Source organism: Rhinopithecus roxellana, chromosome 16, assembly GCF_007565055.1.
Source record: "Rhinopithecus roxellana isolate Shanxi Qingling chromosome 16, ASM756505v1, whole genome shotgun sequence".
Classification (NCBI taxonomy): domain Eukaryota; kingdom Metazoa; phylum Chordata; class Mammalia; order Primates; family Cercopithecidae; genus Rhinopithecus; species Rhinopithecus roxellana.
The window spans coordinates 56,488,827-56,515,197 of record NC_044564.1 but is presented as its reverse complement, the minus strand read 5'-3'; the positions used below and the strand labels follow the sequence as shown (position 1 = coordinate 56,515,197).

General features: G+C 40.8%; 1 protein-coding gene across 1 annotated transcript in view; it reads left to right on the top strand.

Moving 5' to 3' along the window:
* INSL6 (insulin like 6) overlaps positions 1 to 23,462 on the top strand; it is a 33,144-nt gene extending 9,682 nt beyond the window's left edge. The window contains exon 2 of the mRNA XM_010367596.2: positions 22,980 to 23,462. Within this exon, the coding sequence (XP_010365898.2) occupies positions 22,980 to 23,338 (359 nt within the window). The 3' untranslated portion in view covers positions 23,339 to 23,462. The remainder of the gene's footprint in view (positions 1 to 22,979) is intronic.
* Positions 23,463 to 26,371: the final 2,909 nt, after the last annotated feature.

Below are 26,371 nucleotides of genomic sequence, written 5' to 3'. Positions count from 1 at the left end.
GAATCCTCAATATCGTCAGGTTGGGGAGGAGTAGGTGAAGGGAGAGGCTGAGCACATAACGAAGGCCGAACGGGAGAGGAAACCTGAGGAAGAGGTAGAGGGTCGCCAGATTCAGAAAATTGTGGTAACTGCAGGGGATCATGGGATTGGTATGTCATTAGGATGGCACGTACCAAGGCCCAATCACCCCAAACAGTGACAGGAACATAATTCCCTGTTGGGACCAGTTCCCGGAATTTTGTACCAACATGATCCCAGTTCCCTTTCTAGTTCACATCTAACGTTCCCTTTTCAGGAAACCAAGGACAGTGTTCCTCCACTGCCCTGAATAGGGTGACCATATTTTCCATGGGCACTTGAACTCCTGCCTGTTTTAATAGGAGGTTAATATAGCAGAGATAAGCATAATGTTTAGACTCTTCATGACCCATAGTTACCCTGGACAATACACAGACAGCTCACCAATTGTCAGGGATCCAAACAAGCATTTCTGTGGACTGGACTGATGAATGTTTCTAGGCTCTCTGCAAGAAGAAAAATATGGCTCTTTTTGCCCAACCCCACAGGCAGTCAGACCTATGGTTGCCTTCCCTTGTTCCCTAAAAATTGCTGTTTTTCTGTTCTTTTTCAAGGTGCACTGATTTCATATTGTTCAAACACATATGTCTTACAATCAATTTGTACAGTTAACACAGTTATCACAGTGGTCCTGAGGTGACATACATCCTCAGCTTATGAAGATAACAGGATTAAGAGATTAAAGGCAGGCGTAAGAAATTATAAAAGTATTATTTGGGAACTGATAAATGTCCATATTAACATGAAATCTTCACAATTTATGTTCCTCTGCTGCGGCTCCAGCCGGTCCCTCCGTTGGGGTTCCCTGACTTCCGGCAACATAATGTATACACTAATTTGAAGAGGATTGACTTCTTTTTTTCCTTCACCTTTTAAGTTCAGGGGTACATGTGCAGGATGTGCAGGTTTGTTACATAGGTAAATGTGTGCGATGGTGGTTTGCTGCACAGATCATCCTATCACCTAGGTATTAAGCCCAGCCTCCATTAGCTATTCCTCCTGATATTCTCCATTCCCCCAGGCCCCCTGTCAGGCAGGCCTCATTGTGTCTTGTTCCCCTGCATGTGTCCATGTGTTCTCATCATTCATCTCTCACTTACAAGTGAGAACATGTGGTGTTTGGTTTCCGTTTCTGCATTAGTTTGCTGAGGATGATGGTTTCCAACTCCATCCATGTCCCTGCAAAGGACATGATCTCGTTCTTTTTTTATAGCTGCATAGTACTCCATGGTATATATGTACTGAGTTTTCTATATCCAGTCTATCATTGGTGGGCATTAAGGTTGATTCCATGTGTTTGCTATTGTGAATAGTGCTGCAGTGAACATATGCTTGCATGTATCTTTATAATAGAATGATTTATATTCCTACACCCAATAATAGATTGCTGGGTCAAACGGTATTTCTGCCTCTAGGTCTTTGAGAAATCACCACACTGTCTTCCACAATGGTTGAACCCCACCAACAGTGTAAAAGTGTTCCATTTTCTCCACAACCTTGCCAGCATCTGTTGTTTTTTTAACTTTAATAATAGCCATTCTGACTGGCATGAGATGGTATCTCATTGTAATTTTGATTTGCATTTCTGTAATGATCAGTGATGTTGAGCTATTTTTCATGTTTGTTGGTCACGTATATGTCTTCTTTTGAGAACTCTCTGTTCATGTTGTTTGCGCACTTTTTAATGGGATTGTTTTTTCTTGTAAATTTGTTTAAGTTACTTATAGATGCTGGATATTAGAGCTTTGTCAGATGGATAGACTGCAGAAATTTTCTCCCATTCTGTAGGTTGTCTGTTCACTCTCATGGTAGTTTTTTTTTGCTCTGCAGAAGCTCTTCGGTTTAATTAAATCCCTTTGTCAAGTTTTGCTTTTGTTGCAGTTGCTTTTGGTGTTTTTGTCTTGAAATCTTTGCCTGTGCCTATGTCTTGAATGGTATTGCCTAGATTTTCTTCTAAGGTTTTCATGGTTTTGGATTTTACATAAGTCTTTAATCCATCTTGAATTAATTTTTATGTAGGGTGTAAGAAAGGGGTCCAGTTTCAATTTTGAGCCTACGGCTAGCCAATTCTTCCAGCACCATTTAATAAATAGGGAATTATTCCTTCATTGCTTCTGTTTGTCAGGTTTGTCCAAGATCATATGGTTGTAGGTGTGTGGTGTGTGCTTTTGAGTTCTCTATTCTGTTCCATTGGTCTATGTGTCTGTTCTTGAACCAGTACCAAGCTGTTGTGGTTATTGTAGCATTGTGGTATAGTTTGAAGTTGGGTAGTGTGATGCAGAAAACCACAGAGATGGTGGCTGCCTCTCCCCACAGGAGCTTTGTCCCAGAGTGAGATCAGAGTTCTGTCTGTATAACCCTGGCTGGAGTGGCTGAAGCCTCCACATGGAGGTCCTGCCCAGTGAGGAATAATGGATCAGTGTCCTGCTTAAAGAAGCAGTCTGGTCACAATCTGCCAAAGCAGCTGTACTGCCTTCTGGGGAACCCTTTCTCATGCCAACTGGCAGGGTGGAACAGCTGAGTAAAGGGAACTGCAGAGATGGTGGCAGCCCCTCCTCCCCAGGAGCTCAGTCCTAGGGAGAGATCACATCTCTGTCCCTGTGACCCTGGCTGGAGTGGCTGAAGCCCCCACAAAGAGGTTCCGCCCAGGGAGGAGGAATGGATTGGGGTCCCACTTAAAGCAGCAATCTGAACATGGTGGCTCACGCCTGTAATCATGGCACTTTGGGAGGCCAAGGCAGGCAGATCACTTGACATCAGGAGTTCGAGACCAGCCTGGCCAACATGGCAAACTCTGTCTCTACTAAAAATACAAAAATTAGGCATGGTGGCACATGCCTGTAATCCCAGCTACTCGGGAGGCTGAGGCAGGAGAACCGCTTGAACCTGGGAGGTGGAGGTTACAGTGAGCCGAGATCACACCACTGTACTCCAGCCTGGATGACAGAGTGAGACTCCATCTCAAAAAAAAAAAAAAAAAAAAAACATTCTGGCCACAATCTGACACGGCAGCTGTGCTGCGTTGTGAGGTGCCTTCCTCCTCTGGACTGTTTGGATTCTCCAAAGCCGGGAGGCTGAAACGGCTGAGTTGACCTTTCCCAGAGATGGCGGCTGCCCCTCCTCCCAGGAACTCTGTCCCGTTTCAGGCAGACTCCAGCTTTTGCCTTGGCTGGCTGGAATTCCAAATCAGGTCTTAACTTGTGAGGTACTGTGGAAGTGGGACGTGCAGAACAATGGCTTGGCTCCCTGGATTCAGCCCCCTTCCTTGGGATATGCACTGTTGTATCTCCCGCCTTGCCGGGATGCCGGGGCCAGAGTCTGTAAAACTCCTGGGCCTCGGTGTGGGCCTGAGCGTCTGCCCTGCTGAGACTCCACACAGCTCTGTGTATCGAACCCAAGGCCCTAGTGGCATGGGCTCATGATGGGATCTCCTGATCTGCAAAGATCAGGGATCAAAGATGGGATTTCCTGATCTGGGTTTCAGAGATCTCTGGGAGAAACATGGTTTCCCGGGCGGGGTGACGCAATCACTCACCACTTTCCTTGGCTGAGGGTGGGGTTCCTTTGGCTCCCTGCTGTTCCCTGGTGGGCCATTCATTGCTCCACCCTGCATTTCTTCATTCTTTTTGGGTCAAGTCGTTTGCCTAGTCAGTCCCAATGTGAGAACCTGGATATTTCGGCTGAAGGTGCTGAATTCACTCTTTTATTCCTCTCCCTGAGTGCCACAGATCACAGCTGCATCTAATTGGTCATCTTGTTCCCCTCTCGTTATTGATATCTTTATTACATAAAGTCATCCTAATCAAAGTCATGAAATTACTTATATTCTATTATTAGGATTTTAAAGTTTTCTTTTTTTTTTTTTTTTTTTTTATTATACTTTAAGTTCTAGGGTACATGTGCATAACGTGCAGGTTTGTTACATATGTATACTTATGCCATGTTGGTGTGCTGCACCCATCAACTCGTCAGCACCCATCAATTCATCATTTATATCTTGTATAACTCCCCAATGCAAGCCCTCCCTCCTCCCCCCTCCCCCCCCCCCATGATAGGCCCCTGTGCGTGATGTTCCCCTTCCCGAGTCCAAGTGATCTCATTGTTCAGTTCCCACCTATGAGTGAGAACATGCGGTGTTTGGTTTTCTGTTCTTGTGATAGTTTGCTAAGAATGATGGTTTCCAGCTGCATCCATGTCCCTACAAAGGACGCAAACTCATCCTTTTTTGTGGCTGCATAGTATTCCATGGTGTATATGTGCCACATTTTCTTAATCCAGTCTGTCACAGATGGACATTTGGGTTGATTCCAAGTCTTTGCTATTGTGAATAGTGCCGCAATAAACATACGTGTACATGTGTCTTTGTAGTAGAATAATTTATAATCCTTTGGGTATATACCCAGTAGTGGGATGGCTGGGTCATATGGTACATCTAGTTCTAGATCCTTGAGGAATTGCCATACTGTTTTCCATAATGGTTGAACTAGTTTACAATCCCACCAACAGTGTAAAAGTGTTCCTATTTCTCCACATCCTCTCCAACACCTGTTGTTTCCTGACTTCTTAATGATTGCCATTCTAACTGGTGTGAGATGGTATCTCATTGTGGTTTTGATTTGCATTTCTCTGATGGCGAGTGATGATGAGCATTTTTTCATGTGTCTGTTGGCTGTATGAATATCTTCTTTTGAGAAATGTCTGTTCATATCCTTTCCCCACTTTTTGATGGGGTTGTTTTTTTCTCGTATATTTGTTTGAGTTCTTTGTAGATTCTGGATATTAGCCCTTTGTCAGATGAGTAGGTTGCAAAAATTTTCTCCCATTCTGTAGGTTGCCTTTTCACTCTGATGGTAGTTTCTTTTGCTGTACAAAAGCTCTTTAGTTTAATTAGATCCCATTTGTCAATTTTTGCTTTTGCTGCCGTTGCTTTTGGTGTTTTAGACATGAAGTCCTTACCCATGCCTATGTCCTGAATGGTACTACCTAGATTTTCTTCTAGGGTTTTTATGGTATTAGGTCTAACATTTAAGTCTCTAATCCATCTTGAATTAATCTTCGTATAAGGGGTAAGGAAAGGATCCAGTTTCAGCTTTCTACTTATGGCTAGCCAATTTTCCCAGCACCATTTATTAATTAGGGAATCCTTTCCCCATTTCTTTTTTCTCTCAGGTTTGTCAAAGATCAGATGGCTGTAGATGTGTGGTATTATTTCTGAGGACTCTGTTCTGTTCCATTGATCTATATCTCTGTTTTGGTACCAGTACCATGCTGTTTTGGTTACTGTAGCCTTGTAGTATAGTTTGAAGTCAGGTAGCGTGACGCCTCCAGCTTTGTCCTTTTGACTTAGGATTGTCTTGGCAATGCGGGCTCTTTTTTGGTTCCATATGAACTTTAAAGCAGTTTTTTCCAATTCTGTGAAGAAACTCATTGGTAGCTTGATGGGGATGGCATTGAATCTATAAATAACCTTGGGGAGTATGGCCATTTTCACGATATTGATTCTTCCTATCCATGAGCATGGTATGTTCTTCCATTTGTTTGTGTCCTCTTTTATTTCACTGAGCAGTGGTTTGTAGTTCTCCTTGAAGAGGTCCTTTACATCCCTTGTAAGCTGGATTCCTAGGTATTTTATTCTCTTTGAAGCAATTGTGAATGGAAGTTCATTCCTGATTTGGCTCTCTGCTTGTCTGTTACTGGTGTATAAGAATGCTTGTGATTTTTGCACATTAATTTTGTATCCTGAGACTTTGCTGAAGTTGCTTATCAGCTTAAGGAGATTTTGGGCTGAGACGATGGGGTTTTCTAAATATACAATCATGTCATCTGCAAACAGGGACAATTTGACTTCTTCTTTTCCTAACTGGATACCCTTGATTTCTTTCTCTTGCCTGATTGCCCTAGCCAGAACTTCCAACACTATGTTGAATAGGAGTGGTGAGAGAGGGCATCCCTGTCTTGTGCCAGTTTTCAAAGGGAATTTTTCCAGTTTTTGCCCATTCAGTATGATATTAGCTGTGGGTTTGTCATAAATAGCTCTTATTATTTTGAGGTACGTTCCATCAATACCGAATTTATTGAGCGTTTTTAGCATGAAGGGCTGTTGAATTTTGTCAAAAGCCTTTTCTGCATCTATTGAGACAATCATGTGGTTCTTGTCTTTGGTTCTGTTTATATGCTGGATTACGTTTATTGATTTGCGAATGTTGAACCAGCCTTGCATCCCAGGGATGAAGCCCACTTGATCATGATGGATAAGCTTTTTGATGTGCTGCTGAATCCGGTTTGCCAGTATTTTATTGAGAATTTTTGCATCAATGTTCATCAGGGATATTGGTCTAAAATTCTCTTTTTTTGATGTGTCTCTGCCAGGCTTTGGTATCAGAATGATGTTGGCCTCATAAAATGAGTTAGGGAGGATTCCCTCTTTTTCTATTGATTGGAATAGTTTCAGAAGGAATGGTACCAGCTCCTCCTTGTACCTCTGGTAGAATTCAGCTGTGAATCCATCTGGTCCTGGACTTTTTTTGGTGGGTAGGCTGTTAATTGTTGCCTCAATTTCAGAGCCTACTATTGGTCTATTCAGGGATTCAACTTCTTCCTGGTTTAGCCTTGGGAGAGTGTAAGTGTCCAGGAATTTATCCATTTCTTCTAGATTTTCTAGTTGATTTGCGTAGAGGCGTTTATAGTATTCTCTGATGGTAGTTTGTATTTCTGTGGGGTCAGTGGTGATATCCCCTTTATCATTTTTTATTGCATCTATTTGATTCCTCTCTCTTTTCTTCTTTATTAGCCTTGCTAGCGGTCTGTCAATTTTGTTGATCTTTTCAAAAAACCAACTCCTGGATTCATTGATTTTTTGGAGGGTTTTTCGTGTCTCTATCTCCTTCAGTTCGGCTCTGATCTTAGTTATTTCTTGCCTTCTGCTAGCTTTTGAATGTGTTTGCTCTTGCCTCTCTAGTTCTTTTAATTGTGATGTTAGAGTGTCAATTTTAGATCTTTCCTGCTTTCTCTTGTGGGCATTTAGTGCTATAAATTTCCCTCTACACACTGCTTTAAATGTGTCCCAGAGATTCTGGTATGTTGTATCTTTGTTCTCATTGGTTTCAAAGAACATCTTTATTTCCGCTTTCATTTCGTTATGTACCCAGTAGTCATTCAGGAGCAGGTTGTTCAGTTTCCATGTAGTTGAGCGGTTTTGATTGAGTTTCTTAGTCCTGAGTTCTAGTTTGATTGCACTGTGGTCTGAGAGACAGTTTGTTATAATTTCTGTTCTTTTACATTTGCTGAGGAGTGCTTTACTTCCAATTATGTGGTCAATTTTGGAATAAGTGCGATGTGGTGCTGAGAAGAATGTATATTCTGTTGATTTGGGGTGGAGAGTTCTATAGATGTCTATTAGGTCCGCTTGGTGCAGAGATGAGTTCAATTCCTGGATATCCTTGTTAACTTTCTGTCTCGTTGATCTGTCTAATGTTGACAGTGGAGTGTTGAAGTCTCCCATTATTATTGTATGGGAGTCTAAGTCTCTTTGTAAGTCTCTAAGGACTTGCTTTATGAATCTGGGTGCTCCTGTATTGGGTGCATATATATTTAGGAGAGTTAGCTCTTCCTGTTGAATTGATCCCTTTACCATTATGTAATGGCCTTCTTTGTCTCTTTTGATCTTTGATGGTTTAAAGTCTGTTTTATCAGAGACAAGGATTGCAACCCCTGCTTTTTTTTGTTCTCCATTTGCTTGGTAGATCTTCCTCCATCCCTTTATTTTGAGCCTATGTATGTCTCTGCATGTGAGATGGGTCTCCTGAATACAGCAGACTGATGGGTCTTGACTCTTTATCCAGTTTGCCAGTCTGTGTCTTTTAATTGGAGCATTTAGTCCATTAACATTTAAGGTTAATATTGTTATGTGTGAACTTGATCCTGCCATTATGATATTAACTAGTTATTTTGCTCGTTAGTCGATGCAGTTTCTTCCTAGCCTCGATGGTCTTTACATTTTGGCATGTTTTTGTGATGGCTGGTACCGGTTGTTCGTTTCCATGTTTAGGGCTTCCTTCAGGGTCTCTTGTAAGGCAGGCCTGGTGGTGACAAAATCTCTAAGCATTTGCTTATCTGTAAAGGATTTTATTTCTCCTTCACTTATGAAACTTAGTTTGGCTGGATATGAAATTCTAGGTTTAAAATTCTTTTCTTTAAGAACGTTGAATATTGGCCCCCACTCTCTTCTGGCTTGTAGAGTTTCTGCCGAGAGATCTGCTGTTATTCTGATGGGCTTCCCTTTGTGGGTTACCCGACCTTTCTCTCTGGCTGCCCTTAAGATTTTTTCCTTCATTTCAACTTTGGTGAATCTGGCAATGATGTGTCTTGGAGTTGCTCTTCTGGAGGAGTATCTTTGTGGCGTTCTCTGTATTTCCTGAATTTGAATGTTGTCCTGCCCTACTAGGTTGGGGAAGTTCTCCTGGATGATATCCTGAAGAGTGTTTTCCAACTTGGTTCCATTTTCCCCCTCACTTTCAGGCACCCCAATCAGACGTAGATTTGGTCTTTTTACGTAATCCCATACTTCTTGCAGGCTTTGCTCATTTCTTTTTCTTCTTTTTTCTTTTGGTTTCTCTTCTCGCTTCATTTCATTCATTTGATCTTCAATCGCTGATACTCTTTCTTCCAGTTGATCGAGTCGGTTACTGAAGCTTGTGCATTTGTCACGTATTTCTCGTGTCATGGTTTTCATCTCTGTCATTTCGTTTATGATCTTCTCTGCATTAATTAGTCTAGCTGTCAATTCTTCCACTCTTTTTTCAAGATTTTTAGTTTCTTTGCGCTGGGTATGTAATTCCTCCTTTAGCTCTGATAAGTTTGATGGACTGAAGCCTTCTTCTCTCCTCTCGTCCAAGTCATTCTCTGACCAGCTTTGATCCGTTGCTGGCGATGGGCTGCGCTCCTTCGCAGGGGGAGATGCGCTCTTATTTTTTGAATTTCCAGCTTTTCTGCCCTGCTTCTTCCCCATCTTTGTGGTTTTATCTGTCTCTGGTCTTTGATGGTGGTGACGTACTGATGGGGTTTTGGTATAGGTGTCCTTCCTGTTTGATAGTTTTCCTTCTGACAGTCAGAAGGACTGTCTGTTGGTCTGTTGGAGATTGCTTGAGGTCCACTCCAGACCCTGTTTGCCTGGGTAACAGCAGCAGAGGTTGCCGAAGATAGAATATTGCTGAACAGCGAGTGTACCTGTCTGATTCTTCCTTTGGAAGTTTCCTCTCAGGGGTGTACTCCACCCTGTGAGGTGTGGGGTGTCAGACTGCCCCTAGTGGGGGATTTCTCCCAGCTAGGCTACTCAGGGGTCAGAGACACACCTGAGCAGGCAGTCTGTCCGTTCTCAGATCTCAACCTCCGCGTTGGGAGATCCACGGCTCTCCCCAAAGCTGTCAGACAGAGTCGTTGGCGTCTGCACCGGCTCCTGCTACTTCCCCTGTTGGTCTTCAGCTGTGCGCTGTCCCCAGAGGTGGAGACTACAGAGACAGGCAGGCTTCCTTGAGCTGCTGTGAGCTCCACCCAGTTCAAGCTTCCCAGCGGCTTTGTTTACCTACTTAAGCCTCAGCAATGGCGGGCGCCCCTCCCCCAGCCTCGCTGCTGCCTTGCGGATAGATCGCGGCAGACTGCTGTGTTAGCAGTGAGGGAGGCTTCGTGGGCGTGGGACCCTCCCGGCCAGGATTGGGATATATTCTCCTGGTGTGCCTGTATGCTTACAGCGCAGTATTGGGGTGGGAGTTACCCGATTTTCCAGGTGTTGTGTGTCTCAGTTCCCCTGGCTAGGAAAACGGATCCCCTTCCCCCTTGCGCTTCCAGGTGAGGCGATGCCTCGCCCTGCTTCAGCTCTCGCTGGTCAGGCTGCAGCAGCTGACCAGCACCGATTGTCCGGCACTCCCTAGTGAGACGACCCCAGTACCTCAGTTGAAAATGCAGAAATCACCGGTCTTCTGTGTCGCTTGCGCTGGGAGTTGGAGACTGGAGCTGTTCCTATTCGGCCATCTTGCTCCGCCCCCCTTAAAGTTTTCTTTATGGAAACTTTTATGGTATCGGTTAAGTTCATGCTTAATAATTTTTTTTTTTTTTAGCTATTGTAAATACCTGTGAATTATATTTACTAGTTAGTGACTTGGCTAGAGAAATGCAATTTACTTTTATAGGTTGATCTTTATCTAGCAACCATGCTGAACTATCTTCATAGTTCTAATAGTTTGTTGATTCTGTAGGGTTTATCATTTGAAAATGATAGTTGTATCACTTTCTTTCTAAACTTATACCATTTTTTTGCTTTGATTTCTTGTGTTATTCCCAGGCTTAAAGGGCATACATTTAAATATTTCCATTAGGTATGATGTTTGTAGGTTTATGCTATATAATCTTCACTAAGGTAACGAAGCTTGCTAAGAGATAGTTTTTTTAATCATTGTAAATAGGGCTGTACTTTATTAAGGTCTTCTTTTGGCATACTTTTGCATAGTCTTACGATTTTTTCTTTTATTAATTAAGCAAATACTCATTGGGTACCTACTAAGCACCCAGGCACAATTTTAGATTCTTGGGAATATATCAGTGGACAAAACAGACAAAGATCAAAGGCTTTATGGAGCACTCTTAAGTAATAAACATAATAAGTAAATATTAGAACGTAGTAAGAGCTACAGAAAAATGAAAAAACAGTATAAGGGAGATAAACAGAGCAAGGAGTTGAAAAGTGGGGTATAGTATTAAACAGTGTGGTAAGGGTAGACCAATTATTGAAAAGGTGAGATATGAGAAAAGAAGTGGTAAGGGAATTAGCCAAGTGGATATCTGAAGAAAGGACATTCACACAGAGGAAACAGTGGAGCAGATACCCTTCTGCCTGATGTATACAGGGAATACCTAAGAGGCCAAGTATGGTTGGAGCAGAGAAAGTGAGGAAAGTAGTAGAGATAAGGTAGGATAGGTAATAGGCAGACATGATAAAACAGGGTATTTTAGGCCAGTAGTCCCCAACCTTTTTGGTACCGGGAACCAGTTTCATGGAAGACAGTTTTTCCTTGAACCAGGAAGGGAATGATTTTCAGATGATCCAAGTGCATTACATTTATTGTGTACTTTACTTCTATTACTATTACATGATAATGTATAATGAAATAATTATACAACTTACCATAATGTAGAATCAGTGGGAGCCCTGAACTCGTTTTCCTGAAACTGGATGGGCCCATCTGGACTTGATGGGAGACCGTGATAGATAATCAGGCGTTAGATTCTCATAAGGAGCATGCAACCTAGATTCCTGGCATGCGTAGTTCACAATAGGGTTCATGTTCCTATAAGAATCTGATGCTGTCCCTGGTCTGACAGGAGGTGGAGCTCAGGTGATAATGCGAGCAATGGGGAGCAGCTGTAAATACAGATGAAGCTTTGCTCGCTCCCCTGCCCACTGTTCACCTCCTGCCATGTGGCCTGGTTCCTAACAGGCCATAGACCAGTTAAGTCGCCAGGGGTTGGGGACCCCCTGTTTTAGATCATTTTAAAGACTTTGTTTTGGGGTGAAGCAAGGAGTCATTAAGATTTTTTAGCAGAGAAGTGACATAATTGACATTTTAAATGGATCACTCTGGCTACTGTGTTGAGAATAGACTGTAGAAAGGCAAGACTAGAAACAGAGACCTATTAGGGAGGGTCTTAGATAAGGATGATAGAAGTGGAGGTAGTGAAAACTGTTAAATTCTAGTTATACATGGGCCATATTTGATGTGAAATATGAGGAAGATAAATCAAGAATGACTCCAAAACATTGTTGATTCTAAAGTTTTGTATATGGAACACCTGGAAGGATAGGATTGTCATAAATGAGATAGGAAAGGCCTCAAAGTGGAACAGGTTTGGAAGACAGTATCAGTAGTTCAGTTTTGGAGATGTTGAATTTCATGGCGTTTTAAACAATGTTGAGTTTGAAACATTAATGTGGAGGTGTTGAGTAGGAAGTAAGGTATATAAATCTGGAGTTTGAAAGAGTAATCTTGTTTGCAGGTAGAAGTTCAGGAGTCATAGATAGATACATAATTTTTTGAGCTGTAAGACTAGAGGAGATCACCAGAAGAGTAAGTGTACATAGAAAATAGTACTAAGAATTGAGTCCTCAGAAACACCAACATTAAAAAGTTGGAGAGTGAGAATTGTAAAGGAGACAGAAAAGGGACAGCTACTTAGGTTGGAAGAAAAGAGAGTGTGGTGCTGTGCAAACCAAATGATGAAAGTATATCAGGAAGAGGTGTATTTGATAAATCAATTAAGATGTGAATGGCTGTTGAATTTAGCAATATGTTTGTGACCTTCATAAGAGAAGTTTCGGTAGAGTGATGAAACAAAAGCCTGATTAGAGTGGGTTTAAGACAGAGAAGAGGAACAAGTTAGTAAATATAGAAAACTCTTTTCAAGGAGTTTTGTCACAGAAAAGAGAAAATAAACAGATGGTAGCTGGCAGGGTAAGTGGGGCCAAGAGAAATATGTATGGGTTTGTGTGTGTGTGTTTTTGTAATTGGGAGAAATAACAAATTTTCTGATAAGAGTGATTCAATAGAAGTTAAAAACTGATGAAGAATACAGAGAAGGATTGCTGGAGTAGTGTCCTAGAGTGGGCAAGAGGAGGTGAGATGTAATATGTAAGTGCAGAAATTGGCTTTAGAGTGTATAGTTCATCTGTAGAAATAGGTAGAAAGGGAGAGTATATGGGTGTACATGTTAAGAGATGAATTAAAAAATTTGGCAAAGGGAGTTGATGCAAGTTCTTTTTCAGATTGCTTCAATTTTCTCCTGAAGTAGAAAGCAAATCCAGCTGTGAGTGAGGATGGGAGTCTATTAACATGATAAACTACATTGATAGATTTTGTGATCTTGACCTATCCTTGCATTTCTGGGATGAACCCTTTCATTCTTTTTTTTTTTTTTTTTAATTTTATTTTTAAGTTCGGCGATACATGAGCGAGATATGCAGGTTCATTACATAGGTAAACGTGTGCTGTGGTGGTTTTCTATGCCTATCAAACCATCACCTAGGCATTAAGCCTAGCATGCATTAGCTATTTTTCCTAAATGGTAGCCCTCCAACCCCACCTTCTGACAGGCCCCATTGTGTGTTATTCCCCTCCCCATGTTCATGTGATCTCATTGTTCACCTTCCACTTATAAGTGAGAACTTGCGGTGTTTGGTTTTCTCTTCCTGCCTTAGTTTGCTGAGGATAATGACTTCCAGTTCCATCCATTTCCCTGCAAAGGACATGATGTCATATCTTTTTATGGCTACATAGTATTCCATGGTGTATATGTACCACATTTTCTATATTCAGTCTATTATTGATGGGTTGAATTCATGTCTTTGCTATTGTGAATAGTGCTGCAATGAACATACGCATCTTTGTAGTAGAATGATTTGTATTTCCTTTGGATATATACCCAATAATGGTATTGCTGGGTCAAATGGTATTTCTGGTTCTAGATCTTTGAGGAGTCACCACACTGTCTTCCACAATGATTGAACTAATTACATTCCCACCAACAGTGGCAATTAGTTCCTATCTCTCTGCAACCTCAAAAGCATCTGTTGTTTCGTGACTTTGTAATAATCGCTATTCTGACTGTTGTGAGTTAGTATCTTATTATATAATTTTGATTTGCATTTCTCTAATGATCAGTGATGTTGAGCTTTTTTTCAAATGTCTGTTGGCCGCATGAATGCCTTCTGTTAAGAAACGTCATTTCATGTCCTTTGCCTGCTCTGTTTTTTCTATCTTTTGAGATGGAGTCTTGCTTTGTCGCCCAGGCTGGAGTGCAATGGCATGATCTCGGCTCACTGCAACCTCTGCCTCCTGGGTTCAAGCAGTTCTCCTGCCTCAGCCTCTCCAGTAGGTGGGACTACAGGCACATGCCACCATACCTGGCTAATTTTTGTACTTTTAGAAGAGATGAGGTTTCACTACATTGGCTAGACTGGTCTCAAACTCCTGACCTCAGGTATCTGCCCACCTGGGCCTCCCAAAGTGCTGGGATTACAGGCGTGAGCCACTCACTGCACCCGGCCTGCCCACTCTTTAATGGGGTTGTTTGTTTTTTCTTGTAAATTTGTTTAAATTCCTATAGATTCTGGATATTAGACCTTTGTTAAATGGATAGATTGCAAAATTTTTCTCCCACTCTGTAGGTTATCTGTTGACTCTGCTGATAGTTTCTTTTGCTGTGCAGAAGTTCTTTAGTTTAATTAGATCTCATTTGTCAATTTGGGCTTTTGTTGCAATTGCTTTTGGTGATTTTATCATGAAATCTTTGCCCATGCCTATGTTGTGAATGGCATTGCCTAGATTTTCTTCTAGGGTTTTTATAGTTTTGGTTTTACATTTAAGTCTTTAATTCAGCTTGAGTTAATTTTTCTATAAGGTGTATGGAAGTGGTCCAGTTTCAGTGTTCAGCATATGGCTAGCCAGTTCTCCCAGCACCATTTATTAAATAGGGGATCCTTTGCCCATTGCTTGTTTTTGTCAAGTTTGTCCAAGATCAGATGGTCATAGATGTGCAGCCTTATTTCTGAATTCTGGAACAGAAATTCTATTGGTTTATGCTGTTTTGGTTACGGTACCCTTGTAGTATAGTTAGAAGTCCAGTAGTGTGATGCCTCCCTTCAGCTTTGTTCTTTTTACTTAGGATTGTCTTGGCTATTTGAGCTGTTTTGGTTCCATATGACTTTTTAAATAGTTTATTCTAATTCTGTGAAGAATGTCAATAGTAGTTTGATGGGAATAGCATTGAATCTATAAATTACTTTGGGCAGGATGTCCATTTTCATGATATTGATTCTTCCTATCTGTGAACATGGAATTTTTTTTGTTTGTGTCCTCTCAGATTTCCTTGAACAGTGGTTTGTATACAGTTCTCGTTGAAGAGGTCCTTCACTTTCCTTGCTAACTGTAATTCATAGGTATATCCTCTTTGTAGCAATTGTGAATGGGAGTTCGTTCATAATTCAGCTCTCTGCTTTCTTGTTCTTGGTATGTAGAAATGCTGGTGACCTTTGCATATTGATTTTGTATCTTGAGACTTGCTGAATTTGCTTATCAGCTTAAGGAGCTTTTGGGCTGAGATGATGGTGTGTTCTAGATGGGGTGTCTATGTTTGCATGTCATCTGCAAACAAAGACAATTTGGCTTCCTCTCTTCCTATTTGAATACCTTTATTTCTTTCTCTTGCCTGATTGCCTTGGCCAGGACTTCAGATACTATGTTGAATAGGAGTGATGAGAGAAGGCCTCCTTATCTTGTGCCAGTTTTCAAGGGGAATACTTCCAGCTTTTACCCATTCAGTGTGATATTTGGCTGTGGGTTTGTCATAAATGGCTATTATTTTGAGGTATGCTCCATCAACACCTGACTTATTGACAGTTTTTAACATGAAGGGATGTTGAATTTTTTGGAAGACTTTTTCTGCATCTATTAAGATAATCATGTGGTTTTTGTCTTTAGATATGTTTTTGTGATTAATTACATTTATTGATTTTGTGTATTTTGAACCACCCTTGCACCCTGGAGATGAAGCCAACTTGATCATGGCAGATAAGATTTTTGATGTGCTGCTGTATTTGGTTTGCCAGTATTTTATTGAGGATTTTTACGTTGATGTTCTTCAAGAATATTGGCCTGAAGTTCTTTTTGTTGTATCTCTGTCAGGTTTTGGTATCAGGATGATGCTGGCCTCGTAGAATGAGTTAGGGAGGAGTTCCTCCTTTTTGATTGTTTGGAATAGTTTCAAAAGAAAGGATATCAGCTCCTCTTTGTACTTTTGGTAGAATTCAGCTGTGAATCCATCTGGTCCTGGGCTTTTTTTTTGGTTGGTAGACTATTTATTACTGCCTCAATTTCAGAACATTTTATTAGTCTATTCAGGGGTTCAACTTCTTCCTGGTTTAGTCTTACAGGGGTGTACGTGTTCAGGAATTTATCCATTTCTTTTAGATTTTCCAGTTTATTGGCATAGAGGTGTTTATAGTATTATCTGATGGTTATTTGTATTTCTGTGGAGTCAATGGTGATATTCCCTTTATCATTTTTATTGTGTCTATTTGATTCTTCTTTCATTTCTTTATTAGCCTAGCTAGTGGTCTATTTGATTAATTTTTCCAAAAAAAAAAAAAAAAAAAAAAAAAAAAAAAAAAAAAACAGCTCCTGGACTCATTGATTGTTTGAAGGGTTTTTTGTGTCTCTGTCTCCTTCAGTTTTGCTCTAAGCTTGGTTTTTTCTTCTCTAGTTTTGGGGTTTGATTGCTCTTGGTTCTCTAGTTCTTATAGTTGAGATGTTAGGGTGTCAATTTGAGATATACCTTTTTGATGTGAGCATTTAGTGCTATAAAGTTGCCTGTTAAGAGTGCTTTAGCTATGTCCCAGAGATTCTGATATGTTGTCTCTTTGTTCCTTGGTTTCAAAGAACTTCTTGATTTCTGCCTTAATTTTACTGTTTACCGAGGAGTCAATCAGGAGCAGGTTGTTGAATTTCCATGTACTTGTGTGGTTTTGAGTGAGTTTCTTAATCTTGAGTTCTAATTTGTTTGTGCTGTGGTCTTAGAGTCTGATTGTTATGATTTCAGTTCTTTTGCATTTGCTGAGGAGTGTTTTACTTCCAATTACGTGATGTGCCATGTGATGCCAAGAAGAATCTATATGCTCTTGTTTGGGGTTGGAGAGTTCTGTAGATATCTATCAGGTCCATTTGATCCAGAGTTGAATTCAAGTCCTAAATACCTTTGTTAATTTTCTGTCTCAATGGTCAGTCTCATGTTTACAGTGGAGTGTTAAAGTCTCCCACTATTATTGTGCGGGAGTCTAAGTCTCTTCATAGGTCTCTAAGAACGTGTTTTATGAATCTAGGTGCTCCTGCATGTTTGCATATATATTTAGGATAGTTAGCTCTTCTTATTGAATTGACCTGTTTACCATTATGTAATGCTCTTCTTTGTCTTTTTTATCTTCATTGGTTTAAAGTCTGTTTTGTCAGAAACTAAGATTGCAACCCGTGCTGCTTTCTGTTTTCCATTTGCTTGGTAAATTTTCCTTCACACTTTATTTTGAGTCTATGTGTATCTTTGCATGTGAGATAAGTCTCTTGAATTCAGCACACCAATGGATCATGACTCTTTATCCAGCTTGCCCTTTGTGTCTTTTAATTGGGGAAGTTAGCCCATTTACATTTAAGGTTAATATTGTTATGTGTGAATTTGATCCTGTCATCATGATGCTGGCTGGTTGTTTTGCAGACTTGTTTATGTAGTTGCTTCATAGTGTCACTGGTCTTCTGTGTACTTCAGTGTGTTTTTGTAGTGGCCAATAATGGTTTTTCCTTTCCATATTTACTGCTTCCTTCAGGAGCTCTTGCAAGGCAGGTCTAGTGGTGATTAATTCCCTCAGAATTTGCTTGTCTGAAAAATGTTTTATTTCTTCTTTGCTTATGAAGCTTAGTTTGACCAGATACAATATTCTAGGTTAGAAATTCTTTAAGAATATCAGCTTGGTGCAGTGGTTTATGCCTGTAATCCTAGCACTTTGGGAGGGCAAGGCAAGTGCTGAGGTCAGGAGTTTGAGATCAGCCTGGCCAACTTGGCGAAACTCTGTCTCTACTAAAAATACAAAATTAGCTGGGCATGGTGGCACATGCCTGTAATCCCACGGACTTGGGAGGGTGAGGCAGGAGAACTGCTTGAACCCTGGAGACTGAGGTTGAAGTGAGCTGAGATGATGCATTGTACTACAGCCTGGGTGACAAGAGTGAAACTCTGTCTCAAAAAAAAAAAAAAAAAAAATCAAATAAATATTGGCCCCTAGTCTCTTCTGGCTTGTAGGGTTTCCACTGAAAGGCCTGCTGTTAGTGTGATGGGCTTCCCTTTATAGGTGACTCGACCTTTCTCTCTGGCTGCCCTTAACATTTTTTCGTTCATTTCGACCTTGGAGAACTGATGATTATATGTCATCAGGCTGATCCTCTCATGGTGTATCTTACTGGGGTTCTCTGGATTTCCTGAATTTGAATGTTGGCCTGTCTTGCTAGTTTGGGGAAATTCTCCTGGATGATATCTTGTAGTGTGTTTACCAACTTGTTTCTGTTCTCCCCACCTCTTTCAGGTACCCCTATCAGTTGTAGGTTCAGTCTTTTAACATAATCCCATAGTTCTCAGAGGTTTTATTCATTCCTTTTCATTCTTTTTTCTCTAATCTTGCCTGCCTGCCTTATTTCAGCAAGATAGTCTTCAAGCTCTGATATATTTTCTTCCACTTGGTTTGTTCAGCTGCAGACTTCAAACTTGCATTTGCATCATGAAGTTCACAGGTTGTGTTTTTCAGCTCCATCGGGTTATTTGTCTTCCTCTCTAAACTGGTCATTCTTCTTAAACAGCTCCTGTAATGTTTTATCATGGTTCTTAGCTTCTTTGCAGCAAGTTAGAACATATTCCTTTAGCTCAGGGATGTTTGTTATTATCCATCTTTTGAAGCCTACTTCTGTCAATTTGCCATCTCTGACTCAGCCCAGTTCTGTGCCCTTGCTAGAGTCATGTTACAGTCATTTGGAGGAGAAGAGGCACTCTTGCTTTTTGAGTTTCCAGCATTTTTGCATTGATTATTTCTCACCTTCATGGGTTTATCTACCTTTGATCTTTGAGGCCAATGACCTTTGGATGGGGTTTTTGTGAGGTCTTTCTTGTTTATGTTGTTGTTGTTGCTCCCTGTTTGTTTTTCTTTTAGCAGTAGGGCCACTCTTACATAGGGTTGCTGCAGTTTGCTGGGAGTCCATTCCAGACTTTATTCACTTTGGTTTCTTCTGCCCCTGGAGGTATCACTGTGGAGGTTGCAGACCAGCAAAGATGGAAGACTGCTCCTTCCTCTGAGAACTTTGTCCCAGAGGGGCACTGACGTGATGCCAGTGGAACACTCCTGTTGGGAGGCCTCACCCAGTTTGGAGGAATAGGATCAGGGACCCACTTAAATAAGCAGTCGGCTGTCCCTTGGTGGAGTGAGTGTGCTGTGCTGGGAGAAATCTCCCTCTCCAGAGCCAGTAGGCAGAAAAGACTAAGATGGCTGATCAATGATAGTGCAGCCAACCCCCCTCCTAGACCCTCTTCTCAGGGATATCAGAGTTCTATCCATAAACCCTCCACTGGGGATGCCAAAATTCCCACAGGGAGGCCCTGCTCTGTGAGGGGGAATGGATTGGAGTCCCACCTAAAGAAGCAGTCTGGCTACAAACTGTCCCAGCTACTGTGTTGTGCCGTAGGGGAATTGCTCCCCATCCAAACTGCACTGGCATCATGGTAAAGGAAAACAGTGAACTGGAGACACAGTAATGGCAGCCTCCTCTTCCCCCCCACCAGGAACTTGTGATCTCAGTGCCTGCTTGAGTGCCACCCACCCTAGCAGCCATTATCAGTCTGCACAGCTTAATGCTTGGAACCCAAGGCCCTGGTTCATGAGGGGAGCTCCTCATTCCCAGGTTGCAAGAATTCGTGGGAAAAGCATGGTTTTCAGGGAGGGGTAGCACAATCCCTCTCTGCCTCCCTTGGCTGGGGAAGGGGAGCTCCCTTTGCCCCATGTGGCTCCCAAGTGGGCCCTTGCTCCACTCTGCTTTTCCTTGTTCTCTGAGTCACACCAACCTCCTAGTCAGTCCCAATGAGAGAACATTGGTAACTCAATTGAAGATGCAAAATCCACTTGCCATTTTCGTCCTTTTCAGTGGGAACTGCAGAGCAAAGGTGTTTCTATTCAGCCATCTTGGCTGCTCCGCTGAACCCTTTCTTAATATATTTGTAAAACATGTTTATGGATGCAGTTAACTAATATTTAGGAGTTTGAAATCAACATTTGAAAGTGAAATGAGTTTTTAAATATTTTAAAATCTCATATTGTTCTTATCTAGTTTTGGAATAAAGATTATGCCAACTTCATAAAATGAGCTGGGCAACTTTTGCTCTTTTTCTGAAACAACTTGTTTGTATATGATTAGTATTTCCTGTTTTTTAAAAATAGGTGGAACCATCCATATATGTGTTTTTTTGAAGGTGATAACTGACTAACCCTTTTCATTTCTTTGAATATTGTTGGTACATTTAGGTTTTCTGTGTCATTGTGTATCAATTAAGGCATCTTGTATTTTTCTAGGAATTCATACATTTAATCTTTATTTTTAAATGTATAAGCATTCATAATATTTATTTTAAAACCTTAAAAATATTATGTTTTAAAATTAAAACAATATTTGTTTTAAAAATCTTAAAAATATTTGTTAACATATTTGCTTTAAAACTATATCTACTTATTTCTTTTTTTCTGCTGTATTTTGTTCATTTCCATCTTTTTTGTTCCTGATTAGTCTGGATAGAGTTCTTATTCTTTTAAACAAGCAACTTTTTAATTAAATAAAAAGTTTTTAAAGAGTGCTGTAGGCCGGGCGTGGTGGCTCAAGCCTGTAATCCCAGCACTTTGGGAGGCCGAGACGGGCGGATCACGAGGTCAGGAGATCAAGACCATCCTGGCTAACACGGTGAAACCCCGTCTCTACTAAAAATACAAAAACTAGCCGGGCGAGGTGGCGGGCGCCTGTAGTCCCAGCTACTCGGGAGGCTGAGGCAGGAGAATGGTGTAAACCTGGGAGGCGGAGCTTGCAGTGAGCTGAGATCTTGCCACTGCACTCCAGTCTGGGCGACAGAGCGAGACTCCGCCTCAAAAAAAAAAAAAAAAGAATGCTGTAATAGGCCTCTAACTGCAAAGTACATAGATTCACCTAAATAACTTCAAGATAAAAGGGGATAGTAGTTATTACCAAAAAAAAAAAAAAAAAAAAAAAGAAGTTATAGAAGTGAACCTAGAAAGACTTGGTAAAGCCTGGGGAATCATATTAGCTCTAAAAAATAAAAGCAAAAAACTTCTGCCTTCCTCTCTCTCTCTCTGAATCTTTTCTTTTCTCTCTATGTTCCTTTATGATTTTAGCTTGTCGTGACAAACCTCATAGAATCTTTTTAGCTTTGGTTCTCACTAACTCATTTTTTTCTTGTTACTTATTCTAGTTTCAAACTGAGGAAATCTGATTGGGTCGATTCATGTTTTTCACATGACATGGCTTGCTAGCTGTTGTGACAGATTGGTTTCTTTGGGGTCAGGTGCCAACCTCCAGTTTGTTCAACTGTGGCTAGAGGATAGAGTCACATGGTTCAGAACATGGCTGCCTAAGAGCTGGCACTACAATAGAGGCTATTGGCAAATATATCCTCCTAGAAGGTACTGTATATGAGCAAGGGCCATAATGGAAGCACAATAAGTCTTCAAATAATTACCTTCTGGAGTTATTTTGGTTTCCAGTATCCAGTATTGCTAAGTGAGTTAAGAGCAACATAACAGTGACCATCAGTTCATTGTACCTAGAGCATATTAACACTTCTCTATTTCTTTATATTTTAATAAAGAACAAAATGGTTTCTACTGCTCAGTTATAAGATGCGCGTAAGAAGACAAATGATAAAATTTGAAAATGGGCAAAGGATTTGAACAGACATTTCTTCAAAGAGGATATATAATAAGCATATGAAAAGATGCTTAACATCATTAGCCGTGAGGTAGATGCGAATCAGAACTACAGTGAGATACCACTGTGCATCCGTGGGGATAATTATAATCAAAAAATGGAAAGTGTCAAGTTTTGATGGGGATGTGGAAAAAATGGAACTCTACTATATTGATGCTGGGATTGAAAACTTGTGCAGCTGCTGTGGAAAAGTTTGGCAGTTCCTCAAAACGTTAAACAAAATTATATCATGCAGTGCTCCTTCCATCCCTAGGTTACACCCCAAAGAATTCAAAACATATGTTCACACAAAAACTTGTATGTGAAAGCTCATAGCGGCACTATTCTTTTTTTTTTATTTTTTGAGACAGTCTTGCTCTGTCATCTAGACTGGAGTGCAGTGGCGCTATCTCAGCTCGCTGCAACTTCTGCCTCCCGCATTCAAGTGATTCTCATGCCTCAGCCTCCCAACTACCTGGGATTACAGGAGTGCACCGCCACGCCTGGCTAATTTTTTGTGTGTTTGTAGTAGAGACAGTTTCGCCATGTTGGCGAAGCTGGTAGTGAACTCCTGACCTCAAGTGATCCTCCTGCCTTGACCTCCCAAATTGCTGGGATACAGGCATGAGCCACCATGTGGGGCCATCAGCACTATTCATAATGATCAAAAGTGGAAACCACTCAAATGTCCATTGATAAATGGATAAACAAAATGTGGAATATCCACACAATGGAAAATTATTCAGCCATAAAAAGATGCATGATACAATGTAGGTGAACCTTGAAAATACTATGCTAAGTGAAAGAGACCAAGCACAATAGGTCATGTATTGTATGCTTTCATTTATATGAAATATACGGAACAGGCAAATCCATAGAAACAGAAAGTAGATTGGTGATTGCCAGGGAATAGTGGGAGAGTGAAATGGAAATGACTGCTAATGGGCATAGGGTTTCTTTTTGGATACAGATGTTCTGGAATTAGATTTATAGTTTCACAACCCTGTGAATATACTAAAACCCACTGAATTGTATACTTTAAAATGACTAATTTTATGGCATGTGAATGATATCTCAACTTCATTTGTTAATACAAAATGTACAAAGGCGTACAGCCTTTTTATAGGAAAACACTACACCTGCTTTAGTTAAAAATAAATACTGCTTTTGAATAGCCATACTTTCCATTCTTTATTTAAAATGTGATTTTTTAAAATAATTAGCTGATTTTACTGTTCCAATATTAAATTTTCATCTAAAGGAAGATTTTAATAAAGGAGCATTTCTTTTCTTCTCTCTCAACAGTGTCTACTTCTGCCTCTTGGGAAGAAGCAGTAAACAATTGGGAAATGCAGTCACTACCTGAGTATCAGGATAAAAAGGCATATTCACCCCTTGATAAGGAAAGAGAATTTTCTTCATCACATAATACCAATCTGTATATTCATGAGAATGCAAAATTTCAGAAGAAAAGTAGAAACAAAATTAAAACCTTAAGCAATTTGTTTTGGGGGAATCATCCCCAAAGAAAACGCAGAGGATATTCAGAAAAGTGTTGTCTTACAGGATGTACAAAAGAAGAACTTAGCATTGCATGTCTTCCATATATTGATTTTAAAAGGTTAAAGGAAAAAAGATCATCACTTGTAACTAAGATATACTAACCATCATAGAAATTTTTCTAACCTAATAAAAGCTTAATACATTTATTTTACTCTATTTTTATTTTTTTGTAATTGTGCTTATAAGTGATATGCTGTGAACAGTGTCTGAATGCACTTGCAAGCACTTGACCATAGCTTACAGTGGTAATAGGAATCTTAGTATTTTATTTGGTGACCCTGTTGTTTTCCTTAGTTTTCATATGCTTTTTGAAGATGTTTCTGGAGGTGGTTTGACCCATGCAGACATCTAAGAGTTACCTGTTCACTTGTCATTATCATTGAAACTCTCTTAAGCTGTATTTTAAGAAGGATTATGGAACCTTCTGCTTTCCATCTGTATGACATGCAAACTGATGCCCATGACAGTTAGGCTTACCCCAAAATGCCAACCCATCTGCCCCACCAACTTAAAAATAACGAATCAATTACCATTCCTGGTAGAAGCTGTCGTACTGTAATAGTAGTTACACTTCTAATTCCTTGAGTTTTTTTATAGTAATTTCTCTTCACAATTTCTACTTAGGACTTAAAAGAGAGTTTTGTGAATCTAAAATCTCTCCAACATACCCTGTCTTTGCTTTGAATCAACATATAAATCTCAATATTTGATTGAGAAATCTGTAGAAAAGATTCTTCAAGTGTGGTCCCTGACCAAATTGGCAGCATCAGCGTCACATGGGAACTTGTTAGAAATGCAGTTCTAAAGTCTCACCTCAAACCTACTGAATCAGAAACTCTAGTTATAGGGGCCAGCAATCTGTATTTAATAAGCCTTCTAGGGTATTCTGAAGTAGGTTAAAGATCAAGAACCACTGGTAATAGAGTTAATGTGTGCATATTGTTGAAGTCCTACTATTCAAGTGCTTGCATATCTCAAGTCAGTATAAAAGTTACAATACTAAATTTTTGGTGTTTTTTTTCCTGTCCACACATGTAATAATTTTAGTACTGCAAATTAGAGCAAAACAGAGCCCAGTGAACCCAAAATGGAATTCCTACTTCATACACATTAATTAGTTGATAAGCAGCATTTGAGATTGTTCTCTAGTTTCTTTCCCAAATGTGTACAATAATGTTCTTAAATTTTTTATTCCTGTTTGGCTTTGTTAATTCTTAGGACAAAGGTTCCACTTATATCTATGTCATACATACATTGAATGCATTAATAAATATTTTTGGGAGGGAGCACCCAAGATGGTTGAATAGGAACAGCTCCAGCCTCCAGCTCCCAGCGTGAGCAACACAGAAGATGGGTGATCTCTGCATTTTCAACTGAGGTACGGCTTTATCTCACTGGGCCGTGTGAGACACTTGGTGCTGGTGAGTGGGTGCAACCCAAGCAGCAAGTGCTGAAGCAGGGCAAGGCATCATCTCACCTTGGAAGTGGAAGGGGGAAGGGAATTCCTTTTCCTAGCCAAGGGAAACTGAGACACACAACACCTGGAAAATTGGGTAACTCCCACCCTATACTGCGCTTTGCCAAGGGTCTTAGCAAATGGCACACCAGGATATTATATCCCACGCCGGGCCCGAAGGGTCCCACACCCACAGAGCCTCCCTCATTGCTAGCACAGCAGTCTCAGATCTAACTGCAGGGCGACAGCGAGGCTAGGGGAGGGGTGCCTGCTATTGCGGAGGCTTAAGTAGGTAAACAAAGCCACCGGGAAGCTTGAACTAAGTGGAGACCACTACAGCTCAAGGAGGCCTGCCTGCTTCTGTAGACTCCACCTCTGGGGACAGGGCATAGCTAAACAAAAAACAGCAGACCTCTGCAGATGTAAATGTCCCTGTCTGACAGCTTTGAAGAGAGCAGTGGATCTCCCAGCATGGAGGTTGAGATCTGAGAATGGACAGACTGCTTGCTCAAGTGGGACCTTGACCCCTGACTAGCCTAACTGGTAGACATCCCCCACTAGGAGCAGACTGATACCTCATACCTCACACAGCAGAGTACGCTTCTGAGGTGAAGCTTCCAGAGCAAGAATCAGACAGCAACACTTGCTGTTCAGCAATATTCTATCTTCTGCAGCCTCCACTGCTGATACCCAGGCAAACAGGGTCTGGAGTGGACCTCAAGCAAGCTCCAACAGACCTGCAGCTGAGGGTCTTGACTGTTAGAAGGAAAACTAACAAACAGAAAGGACACTCACACCAAAACCCAATCAGTACGTTACCATCATCAAAGACCAAAGGCAGATAAAACCACAAAGATGGGGAAAAAGCAGTGCAGAAAAGCTGGAAATTCAAAAAATCAGAGTGCATCTCCCCCTCCAAAGGAACGCAGCTCATCGCCAGCAACGGGAAAAAACTGGATGGAGGATGACTTTCACGAGTTGAGAGAAGAAAGCTTCAGTCGGTCAAGCTTCTCAGAGCTAAAGGAGGCACTATATACCCAGCACAAAGAAACTAAAAATCTTGAAAAAAGAATGGAAGAATGCATAACTAGAATAACCAATGCAGAGAAGTCCATAAACGAACTGACAGAGATGAAAACTATGGCACAAGAACTATGTGACAAATGTACAAGCTTCCATAACCAACCCAATCAACTGGAAGAAAGAGTATCAGTGATTGAAGATCAAATGAATGAAATGAAGCGAGAAGAGAAGTTTAGAGAAAAAAGAGTAAAAAGAAATAAACAAAGCCTCGAAGCAATATGGGATTATGTGAAAAGATCAAATCTACGTCTGATTGGTGTGCCTGAAAGTGACAGGGAGAACGGAACCAAGTTGGAAAGCACTCTGCAGGATATTATCCAGGAGAACTTCCCAACCTAGCAAGGCAGGCCAGCATTCAAATTCAGGAAATACGGAGAACACCACAAAGATACTCCTCAAAAGAGCAATTCCAAGACATGTAATTGTCAGATTCACCAAAGTTGAAATGAAGGAAAAAATGTTAAGGGCAGCCAGAGAGAAAGGTCAGGTTACCCACAAAGAGAAGCCCATCAGACAGCAGATCTCTTGGCAGAAACTCTACAAGCCAGAAGAGAGTAGGGGCCAATATTCAACATTCTTAAAGAAAAGAAATTTC